Source organism: Syzygium oleosum, unplaced genomic scaffold, assembly GCF_021117445.2.
Source record: "Syzygium oleosum isolate NSW1041296 unplaced genomic scaffold, Sole_v2.1 Sole_v2.14, whole genome shotgun sequence".
NCBI lineage: Eukaryota > Viridiplantae > Streptophyta > Magnoliopsida > Myrtales > Myrtaceae > Syzygium > Syzygium oleosum.
The window spans coordinates 4,523,963-4,535,322 of NW_026607498.1; the positions used below are offsets into that span (position 1 = coordinate 4,523,963).

The 11,360-nt window shown below is 40.0% G+C and overlaps 2 protein-coding genes across 2 annotated transcripts; both read right to left on the reverse strand.

The window, feature by feature from the left end:
• Window positions 1-1,081: 1,081 nt before the first annotated feature.
• Window positions 1,082-1,711, reverse strand: LOC115689179 (putative invertase inhibitor). Its single transcript, XM_030615172.2, has one exon. The coding sequence runs from the start codon at window positions 1,676-1,678 to the stop codon at window positions 1,133-1,135; it is 546 nt and encodes a 181-aa protein (XP_030471032.2). The 5' UTR covers window positions 1,679-1,711; the 3' UTR covers window positions 1,082-1,132.
• Window positions 1,712-4,172: 2,461 nt separating this feature from the next.
• On the reverse strand, window positions 4,173-8,181 carry LOC115689160 (pectinesterase 2-like). The gene is made up of 2 exons (XM_030615148.2): window positions 7,074-8,181; window positions 4,173-5,156 (listed from the first exon to the last, which is right to left on the reverse strand). Exons 1-2 carry the CDS (start codon window positions 8,050-8,052, stop codon window positions 4,468-4,470), a joined length of 1,668 nt encoding a protein of 555 aa, XP_030471008.2. The 5' UTR covers window positions 8,053-8,181; the 3' UTR covers window positions 4,173-4,467.
• Between the last annotated feature and the right edge of the window lie 3,179 nt (window positions 8,182-11,360).

An 11,360-nucleotide genomic window follows, 5' to 3' on the forward strand; every position in this document is an offset into this window, starting at 1 on the left:
CAAATTCAATTTTAAATATTTTTTTTGCCAATTAAGTCCTAAACATAATGCATTTGTGCCAATCAGTCCATCTAGAAATTGCTGACATAGACAATTTTTGTAATTTTTTAAAAATTTTATGAATTTTTTTTATTTTATTTTTTTCTCTTTTTTTCCTTTTTTTTTTGCTTTTTCATTGGTCGGCGACCTCGCCGGGGCTGGGTTGGCGGGGTTTGCCCTCGCCGAATCTAGCAAGGGTTAAGCCTCGTCCAACCCCTAACAGCCCTCTCCAAAACTTGTTGTATGTTTTTCGTTTCTTGTTTTCTTTTTCCTTTTTTTAACTTCCTCCTTCATTTTCTTCCTTGGTTTAGCAACGGTGAGGCAAGTGATGGGGTAGGAACAATGGTGGCAAGGGCGATGTAAAGAGGAAGGAGGAAGGACAAAAAAAAAGGAAAAAAAAAATCTTGATGGAGGATAAATGTGCAGCACGGATCTAAGTTTATGATTTTTAATGTCATAAAAAATAAGTTTGGAATAAACGTGCCATAAGGATACAAGTGTGAGGTTTTTGTACCACAAAAAAAATTTGGGATTTTTGGTGTAACACAAGTATAAGTTTGATGTTTTTAGTGTCACAAAAAAGAAAGTTTAGGCTAAATGTGTTAAAATGGGCATAGTTTGAGATTTTTTATGGCTTTTAACCTTGAACAAAAATTGAATTACCCTTCTTTTCTTTCAGTAATTTCATGAGTAATGATGAGGCTAAATCGAAGTAATCTTGTGAGAGAATTAAGTCAGAACTGGCCGTGAATATTTTATCTAAAATAACAAATAAATGGCACAAACACGCAGGCTTTGGATATTCAAGTTGACATGAAGGTAGGCGAAGGAGATTCAAGTTGACATATTCTCGGGCTGCCATGGGGCTTTCTCTTTGACACAATGAAATCATCAGACGTTGATTTTGATTTACGAAAATCAGTTCCATTTCAATAATTGACATTTGTCTACGGATAAAAGATCTCCATCCATAAAGATCCATTTGCAAGAAATAGAGAATATAGGGAAAAAAAAAAAAAGAGGACTCAGATTACCATGGAGATTCATAGACCATGCATTAATTTATTGGCTAACACACACTTCATTACATCCCTCATACTCTCCCTAACAAAATAGCCAAAATACCAAGTCCTATGGCGGTCAATTGAAAAATGTCAACATTACGCTTTGTCAAAGGTGGAACCATGCCTCTCTTACTCGATTCTTGAGTGTCGCACGTATCTTCACTAGTCATCATTGAAGACACCCAACTTCTAACATCGTCGTAACGCTTTGCCTTGTAATATGGTATTAGGTCTTTGAGTTCAAGGGAGTCGTAAACATCCAAGCAAAGCGAGAGACCTTCGAGCAGGTGAGGTTCCGGTTTTTGCTTCATTAGTTGCTTAATATACTCAATCGTGCCTGTCAAGTTGGCTTTTAACAGCTTGAGCCCAATCAGCCCTAGTCCCTCGAGATCCGCCTCATGGCTCTCCGACTCTGACCCAAGAGACTTCACGCAGAAGTCAAAGTTCAAGTCTGGGACATCGGTTGCCATCTTCTTGCAAGTGTCCTGAACAATATCATTGGCGGATTGGACACAATGGAAGATCATAAGGAAAAGGATCAGGATTAGGGAAGAGATTGAGAGTGCACGATTCATTTTTCTTATCACGGAGATGGAGATTTTCACGAAATTTTCTTATGAAGACAACATATCTATACTGAAAGGACTGGTCATGTTATATACATGGTATAATGCCAAACCAAATTTATTATTAAACAGTGTATAAGGATAGATATCTTAGAAGAGGTAGGTTGGTTAGGCAATCTCATTGGAGTTTAATAAGATTGCCTAATTAACCTGCTTGTAGCCATAATTATAGAAATCCAAATCATATCCTAATAAATACTGAGATTCTCCAATAAGATTTCCAAATTGACTTGCTTGCAGCCATAATTACCAGAAATCCAAATCATGTCCTAATTAAAGCCAGATTCTCCTATAAGATTGCCAAATTGACATGCCTCTTCGAGAATATTTATCCTTAGACATTGTCTAAAAATGAACTATATATATGTATATATTCTTCTAGACTATAAGTGATCGTAGCCTGTAATTTTGGATACGGTGATTTAATAGTCTTTCCAAATATACACTTTTTAGCCTCAAAGCTTTCACCTTCCGCAAGTGATCACAACCTATAGCCTCGGATGACTCCCCTTTCTGAAAATACATATGGTACAACGAGCTTTTGTAGCTTGGAACAATTTATACATGGCAAACTTCCTCATTGAAGCTATCTTTTTCATCATGACAAGGCAAGTTTCCGCAGCCCGGAGTACTTCAAATATAGACATGACAAGCTTTTGCAGCTTGGCGTGTCTTCTTTCCGTCAAATGTCAATGTAACATCTCAGAAATTACTTCTAATGATGATTTGTAGGCCCAGCGACCTTTTGTAGCCTGAAAAACCTCTTCATCACGATATGGCAAGCTTCTGCAGTCTGGAGTCTCTCTTCATCATGACACAATGAGCTTCTGTAGCTCGACGTCTCTCTTTAGCATGGCATAGTGAACTTTCGCAACCCGGAGTCCTTTTCATCAACAAATTCCGCCAAAATTCTTCCTTTTAAGCAATTTCAGGTAAATACCTCTTTTCTTTATAGATCTCATAAAAAAAACATTTTTAACCCAGAAATAGGGTTCGGTAGAGAAAAGAGTGGAGAGAGTAAAAGCATTAATGAGTGAATGCGCCGCAAACGACACAAAGGCTCAAGTAAACTTCCAAGGTTCGTCCGCGATCAAATGTCGTCTTCCCATTCGTTTTCTTGCATTATGTTAAGTCAGCCGACTAAAATTCATGTATCATTAGTCTTTGAAAGGCTCTAAGAGAGACAGCTGTTAATACTTAATTTTAGTCAACAAGTCTAACGAAGGTAAAAACTCAAGATTATGGATTCAATGTTTTTCAAATTTATTTCAGTTCCATCACATTCTGTTTAAACTTTAGACATTGATTTTTCCAATAACCCAAGTATGTCTTTAGAGTTGACTTTTTGGTCAACCCTAAAGTCAAACTTTTGTCATCATTTTGAAAATTTGAAAATAAAATGATTCGTTAAGTTAAAATTTTCAAGCTTAATTGGACTTTGAATTCTTAAATTTTACAAAAAATGATCGAGAATCGACTTTTTGAGCAAACTAACAATCTAGACTCTTGATTGCGAAATTTCAAAATATATTGATTTCTAGTCATTTTTTAGGTTTTCTTCTGTCTCGACATTTGATCTAGGGGTCATAAAGCAATAACATTTCAAGTCAATTTTAAGAAATCAAGCTTGAAATGGGTCAGCCAATTTTTGAGCGTCAATTTGGGTCCCCAGTCGGTCCTTCATAAATAGTGCCAATTAGCCTAATTTGAATCCGATTAAGCCAAATCAACTCAATATTTCATTATCAATTTTGGCTAAATCAAGGTAATTCGGCATAACTTAGCTAAAAATGATCAACCGGGACCAATGGGATCAATCCAGGTCAACCCGATTGACCCGACCTGATTCGGTTACTTGGGCCAAAGCCCAATTCAGCCAATTAGTCTAAATCAAGTGCAATGGCTAACCCCCGTAGTGCAATTGAAAGAAAATTAAAGCAATTGGAATAAAAGCCCACCACGCAACTGTCGTTTTATTATAATAAATTGAAATTATTGGCCTTTAACTATGGCATTGTCGCAATTACAAAGCGATGAACTCAATCGTATTAAATATTCATTCAAAGTTGTTGACTTCATTGAGTTGGTCATGCTGTCCAACGTGTCCGTACAAAAGGGTTAGAATTTAATTTTGCTTACCAAGTCATAACTTTTCTATGAACTCAATGAGTAACTTATTTCGAAGATGAACTCAAAGGCAATTTAACTGTGCAATCATCTACTTCATAAGCTTAAACCGTTAGCATACGATGCATATTATACTCATAAACTTACCATAATTAACTCTAATACTAACATAGATTTATGTGCGTAACCATTTATTTAAAATTTGGAAATTTTAGTATGATTCAAATTATACTTTTATAGCTTAATTAATCCTGTTAAACAATCTTCAAATAGAATGAAAGATCGAGCAATGATGACCAACATGAGAATAGTCAAATGGGGGAACATATAATATGAATATAAACCACTTTTGGTGGTCGCATTATAGATTTGTATGTTAAAGAATTACAAATGCTTGTCATATTACGACGAGCTGATGATTAAAGAATGGAAAACCCCACATGCAGGAGATCTTCACGATCAATGTACGGCTGTACTTATTGTCAACGAAGAAAATGACTGTTGATGTCGTGCTTTCCTTGATTTGTGATTCCTTTTCACCTTACTTTTGCAGCTTGAGGTTTTTGAAATAGAATGAACCAATTTGCACTCCAATTTTGCGCCCTCCTAGTTTAGAGACCGGAAGTGAAAGGCACGCTTGTCGCCGGCAACCAAGAGTTGCCGGCGATGAAGTTCCCGACGGTGAACTTTGACGCCTCGGACGCGCTAGTGATGACCCGGTAACCACCCCATTTCACTCTGTTCTTAGTTGATGACCCGGGTCCGGTATTCATATACTCACCATAGTACAAGGTCTTGAGAGCAAAGTTGTCATTCCACTCCATCCAACCAGCAGGTTGAATCAAGCTATCAAGATAAGTCTTCATGAAGACGGTTCTGGAATATTCTTTCCACGGTCTACCGAGGTAAGTCTTAACGGAGCTTTGGACCGGTTTTAGATCTGAAGCTGCAGTGACCCGGCAATTGTGGATGGAGATGCCGGTGTTTTGATTCAGATCAGTTCGACCTTGTGCGGTGATAGTGTTAGTTTTGTTGGGAGGGTTTCGGGGGTAGATGTTGCAATTCTGTAAAACAACAGCGGCGTTTCCAAAGATGAAGTCCACCGTCCCATAGATGTCGCATTCTTTATAAAATTGTCGCTCGGAGTGGACATAGAGGGTGTCTTGATAGCCTTCAAAGCTGCATTTGTAGAAGATGGAGAGATCAGAGCCAGACCGTAGGGCAACTGCTTGGTGCTTGGCCGCGCCGGCGGTGTTGCGGAAAGTAATGTCCCGGGCTACGAACCCGTCACCAACGACAGCTGAAAAGACAATAAAGATTAGACCACAAGGCGAGGTCAAAGTATATGAATAAGCAACATTTTTCATCATAACAGGCAAAGATATGTGAATTTTCACATCAAAAGAAGTCGCGATCTTGTATGTCCCCATAGGGGGAAAAGTGTCAAAAAAGTCCTAAACCTTTTGCATTGGTGCCAATTTAGTCCTAAACCTTTTTTTGGTGCCAATTTAGTCCTAAACCTTTTACATTTATGCCAATTTAGTCCTAAATCTTTTACATTTATGCCAATTTAGTCCTAAACCTTTTTTTTATACCAATTCAGTCCTAAACCTTTTGCATTGGTGCCAATTCAGTCCTAAACCTTTTGCATTAGTGCCAATTGAGTCCTAAACTTTTTTTTTGTGTCAATTGAGTCTTAAACTTTTTGCATTGGTGCCAATTCAGTCCTAAACCTTTTGCATTTGTGCCAATTCAGTCCTAAATATTTTTGAGCTAAATTAATCGAAAGGACTGAATTGACACAAATACAAAAGGTTTAGGACTGAATTTGCATCAATGCAAAAGGTTTAGGACTCAATTGGCACCAAAAAAAGGTTTAGGACTGAATTGGCACCAATGCAAAAGGTTTAGGACTCAATTGGCACAAATGCAAAAGGTTTAGGACTGAATTGGCACAAAAAAAAAAGGTTTAGGACTAAATTGGTACCAATGTAAAAGGTTTAGGACTTTTTGACACTTCTCCCCCCCATAGGCTGATGTCAATAATCCCTTTCACGTTCTAGTTTTGCTTCATTGTCAAACATATCGTGATCATCTATTAATAGACATTCAAAAAGCTAGCTACGAATTGACTAGAAAAAAACAAAGGAAACGTAAGTTCAAAACATGTACTTGTACATGTGTATCAATAGTTCAAAGTTGTTCTAGACACTGACCCTTTTACGACTAAGATTTCCAAAAGGACAAACCATCCGATCACATAAGATTTGAGAAGCATTATTATGCTTTGTCCCATCATTTATCAATATGGCATTCATGATCTAGACTTAGTATCTATTACGTCTATACAATTATTTCTGAATTACATCCACTTATTCAAAGAGGGCCATGGTCCAAGCATTTAATTAACACGATTGCCTTCTCTCTAAGCAATCTAGAAATCTAGAAAATGTATGGACTTTTCATCCAGAATGAATGAGAGCAATTAACAGCACCTATTGACCGGCATTTGGAGGCAAGGACCAGCCACAGAAAAATTTGTGTGGTTTCCATGAATAGACGCGTTAAAATGTCCTTGGATGTTGTCTCTTTCCTTGATGATGATGGCATGCAATAGATGGGTACGTCTCCTTCGTGAAGTCAATGCTAGACCGGGCTAAAGTCAAAGACCATAATTCTTCCCTAGTTTAGGCTTAATTAATTATATTTAGCAGCTGCTAGATCCTAATATTCGTCAATGAATTCATTTACTAACTACTATTTCGGACATTATTTTTAGAATATTAGCTCTTTTCAACTAATATATCGAATACAAGTCAATATTTTACGTGGAATGCATAAGTCGATGTGATCTATAGTAATTAGCATGAATTTATTTAACTCCGGATGACTGGCATGTATTTCAAGCACCTCATCTTTGAAAATTGCGGCATCAATAATTGTTTTTGTATATGTATTGTTCTTTCTTTTCTTTTCTAGGAGCAAAGTGGTCAAGGGACCTATTCAATTTATTGAGTCCGTAATTCCTTCGGTTTATATTATAATTCCAACTTAACAGAGAATATTTTCCTCGAATTAAACTTAATAGGTTTTCGTGAATTCTTTGAATACCAAGGTCTAGGTGGCAATCTAAATAGACAATCAATTATTGATTTCTTACTGCATGCTAATCTTTAAGAAAGATTCAAAAGGTTAATATCGAACTTATAGTACTTACCAACAGTGGCTGATTTGAAGGTGGTAGATCCTCCACCCACGCTTTTGCTTCCGGTGATAATGGTCTTCCCAATACCATCTCCCACAAACATAATGTTCTTCAATTTGCTACCAACTTCAATGTTCTCCTTATATGTCCCAGCCTTGATATAGATCACATACCTCGAGGTTCCGGACCGTTTCGATGCTGCGGTTATGGCCTCTTTAATGGTCTTGTACTTCCCAGAACCATCCTTGGCCACCACTATGTTGGCTTTAGATGCTGGGGATGAGGATTGCAAGAGCTTCCGATCACCAGGTCTCACCCAAGTGGGGAACCCATTTGTGTAGCTTGGCGGTTTGTATGGCACATAGTTTAGGGACAAAGTGTTGCTTATCAATTTTGTAACATTATTTGACATCAAAGGCAACACGTAGTCCGAGACACCGAGTTCGACGAACCCAGTCCGACAGGTCTCAAGGTTGGTCAGGGCTGTGCTGAGCCACGTCTGTGCATCTTCTTGGGTGCACTTGAGGTCAACGGTTTGGTTGAGGCGGAGAATGGTCTGCTCATAGAGCTCAAGGCAGTCGGCCCATGCGGCCTTCTCGTGCTCGTTACGACACTTGGAGCCCAGCGAGTACGTGTTGCTCTGGGCTTGCAGGGATCGCTCGAGTGCGAGTTGCATCGAGACCTTGAGGAAGTCGGATTTTTGCTTAATGGGGATGTTCTTAGGGTTGTGGGTCAAGAAGTACTCACATGGTTGTGGGTAAGGCATCTTGCTACACCAAGATTTGGCATCACCTATTGAGAAGCCAGAAATGGAAGGAGAGATCAAGAGAGAAAGGAAGACAAAGGCTATAAACTTTTGAAGAAGATCCATCATTATTGTACTGATGATAGATAGATTTGATGAAGTCGGTGAATGTATGAGGTTTGTTCTTTGCCTTGATATGGTTTCCTTATATAGAAGTGAACAAAAGGTCGCAGGAATAGTGGGCATGCACCATCTTTCCTCTTTCGTGTTTTGGTCTACAGAACAAAAAGAAAAAAGAAGTAGGAATATGAATAAAGAAGAACAAAAGGCATACCTGCCAACTAGCAAAATCCTTTGGATATGTTATTTTTTTGAAGAATGTACGTTGTGCAAATGTTGGAAATTGAATATATAGTGTATTCGGCTTTTCTTATACGTGGAGAGTGGACTCATGGATTCATGACGAAACAATAAAGAGGTAGAGAGAGATTGATAACGCGTTGTTGACAAGGTCGTATGTGTTACTTGTACTCTAACAGATGTGGACTAGCATTGGGCAACGATTAAGTCATACCGACAATGGAAAGAACCCACACCCAGCTATTAACGTATTGACTAGCCCGAATGGAATTGCGAGTCAAATTGATTGGCTCACGGTTTGCTCATGAGCTTTTCACCAAGTCTTCTATAGCCGGCCTCGCATGAGAGTCCTTTTTCACGCGGCAGATAATGATCCCGGGGAGAAAATTTCTCCGAGGGACCTTCTTTTATCATTTGATTTGGTGATCGTAACTTGCTCTCGCTCGTCAATTATAATGTCAAAGGGTGAATAAGACCGCTTATAAAGAATATTTTTTATACCGTTGAACTATGCTACATAAACGGATGTTAATTTTCTTCAAATGAAACACGAAGAAACAACGATAATTGTAGCAAACAGAATCACAAATGAGAACTACAACATTAATGTTATGTATGGACATGATTGCGGGGAATTGCCTTGTAGTAGCCATATATGCACTAATCTACATATATTGATCATTTCTCTTGTATGGCTACTTTAATGAGGTGATTTTATGAGGTTGGCTTAACAGTTAAATAACGAGCTTGCTTCAATTAATTGCGTTCCAGAGAGGGATGAAGGCATCGATAGTGCTCTAACTTCTTCGAATTTTCAATTAGGTATCGGAAGGGTTGTTGGAATCTCGCCGGACTTAGCCTACAGTTTGGTCACTCTCACAATGCTCAGACGAGGGCAGCCACCTCGTGGGGAGAGAGAGAGAGAGAGAGAGAGAGAGAGAGAGAGAGAGAGAGAGAGAGAGAGAGAGAGAGAGGTACTATAATCTCGATAAGGATTGCCACCCCCTCACGGAACACTATGGCAAGGGCATGTTCCGAGCATGGTGGCGAAGTGCAACCCCCCAGGGAAAAGTGCCAAAAAAGTCCTAAACCTTTTGCATTAGTGTCAATTTAGTCCTAAACCTTTTTTTTGTGCCAATTCAGTCCTAAACATTTTGCATTGGTGTCAATTTAGTCCTAAACCTTTTTTTGGTGCCAATTCAGTCCTAAACCTTTTGTTTTTGTGCCAATTTAGTCCTTCCGGCCAATTTTGATCGGAATTTGCCGACGTGGATGCCTGCCGGCCGGCGGCCGATCACCGGCGCCGACGTGGCGCCGACGCGGACAACTTTAATAATATTTTAATATTTTTTTGAATTTTCATTTTTTTTCCACTTTTTTTTTTGGTCTTCCCTCCTTCCTCTGGCCGGTCGCCGGTCCGGCGACCGGCCAGAGGCCAAAGGCCGACGAGCTCGACCTCGCCGGCCACTAGCAAGGGCGAGCCTCACCTTGGTCGGGCGAGGCTCGCCCTCGTTGGCCAATGGCGAGGGCGGCCTCGCCCGGCGAGGGCGAGCCTCGCCTTGGTCGGGCGAGGCCCGAGCTCGCCAGATCCGGCGAGCTCGACCTCACCGGCCACCGGGCGAGGTCGGCCTCGCCCGGCGAGGCTCGAGCCCTCGCCGCGCCTCCGGCGAGGGCTCGAGCCTCGCCATGGTCGGGCGAGGCCCGAGCCTCGCCGGATCTGGGCGAGGCCGCCCTCGCCAGTGGCTGGCGAGGTCGAGTTCGCCGGCCTCTAGCCGGTCGCCGGACCGACAACCGGCCAGAGGAAGGAGGGAAGACCAAAAAACAAAGTGGAAAAAAAAAAAGAAAAAAAAGGAAAAAAAAACAATAATTCAAAAAAATATTAAAATATTATTAAAGTTGTCCACGTCGGCGCCAGTGACCGGCCGCCGGCCGGTAGGCGTCCACATCGGCAAATTCCGGTCAAAATTAGCCGAAATGACTAAATTGGCACAAAAACAAAAGGTTTAGGACTGAATTGACACCAATTTAAAAGGTTTAGGACTGAATTGGCACCAAAAAAAGGTTTAGGACTAAATTGGCACTAATGCAAAAGGTTTAGGACTGAATTGGCATCAAAAAAAGGTTTAAGACTAAATTGGCACTAATGCAAAAGGTTTAGGACTTTTTTGGCACTTTTCCCCAACCCCCGCGATAGAGGCAATTATTGATCTTGTCTTAGCATGGCAAAGGTCTTCGGACCTAAGCTAATCCATACAAGGACCCAAAAACCCCAAAAACTATATATGATCCATATGAATAAGAAATATTATAGTTTAGAGGAGACTTAGAGATCCGATTAAACATTTTGACAGAAGTTCGAGAACTAGTGGCGCCTTTGTCCTTTCCAGGCTTGGAACTATCTAGGCATATAGATTATCACTCTTCTATGGCTAATAGATGATTTGATGCCTCTTATGCAAAGTGAACCCTAGTTTTTTAATAAATCAACAATTACTGAGCGTTCATTCTACTGATGATTTAAGCGTGCGTCCTACGTAAATGGTATGGAGAGAGTACTGCAAACTTCGTGTAATTTGAGAAAATTCCAAATGAAGAAGGGTGGAGGAAGAAGGGTAAGTGGGAAAGAACGACGACGTTTCCATAAAGACGTGCATCTTGCAACCTTGAAACTTGAAAGTGAGAATTCATAGTTTATGGGGTTGTCTTTTTTTTTTTTTCCTGGGATACCATAGGTCGTGTGATCTAGACGCATGGATTGTGATCGTGACTTTGATGAAGTAAGAACTATTTGTTCCAAATTAAGAAGGCCGTCTAGAATTGGCAATTGGCATATATATCTTTATGCACTGATTTGTGCAAAGGGATCATTTGGGATCGACAATTAGCCTCTCGCGTACTAGCGGATGAGGAGGGCAAACGGTGGCTGTAAAACCTCAAGTTTTGCAAATCTTGTGTCACCGGTTAGTAGCGCCTTGATTCTTAGGATCTTCCCAAATCCTAATTTAGGGTAACTTATGAGATGCAAAAATGATCATGAACTTAAATACTGAACTAGAGTTGTCACCTATCATTTCAGAAAAAACTAGATCGGTTGGACACATAGAGGCTCAGGTAATGATGGAAAAGTTAGCTACCTAAGTGCTTTTGCGAAGGAACTAGTTATACGAAATCAAGATACACCCTTTCGGTACCAC

What these genes read in the sequence shown, in the direction of transcription:
- LOC115689160 (XM_030615148.2), bottom strand. Translation starts at nt 8,052, where the DNA reads ATGCCCACTATTCCTGCGACCTTTTGTTCACTTCTATATAAGGAAACC. An exon ending in CTTCAAATCAGCCACTGTTG is followed by an intron (nt 5,157 to 7,073) that starts GTAAGTACTATA and finishes TTGTCTTTTCAG; the next exon opens with CTGTCGTTGGTGACGGGTTC.
- LOC115689179 (XM_030615172.2), bottom strand. Translation starts at nt 1,678, where the DNA reads ATGAATCGTGCACTCTCAATCTCTTCCCTAATCCTGATCCTTTTCCTT.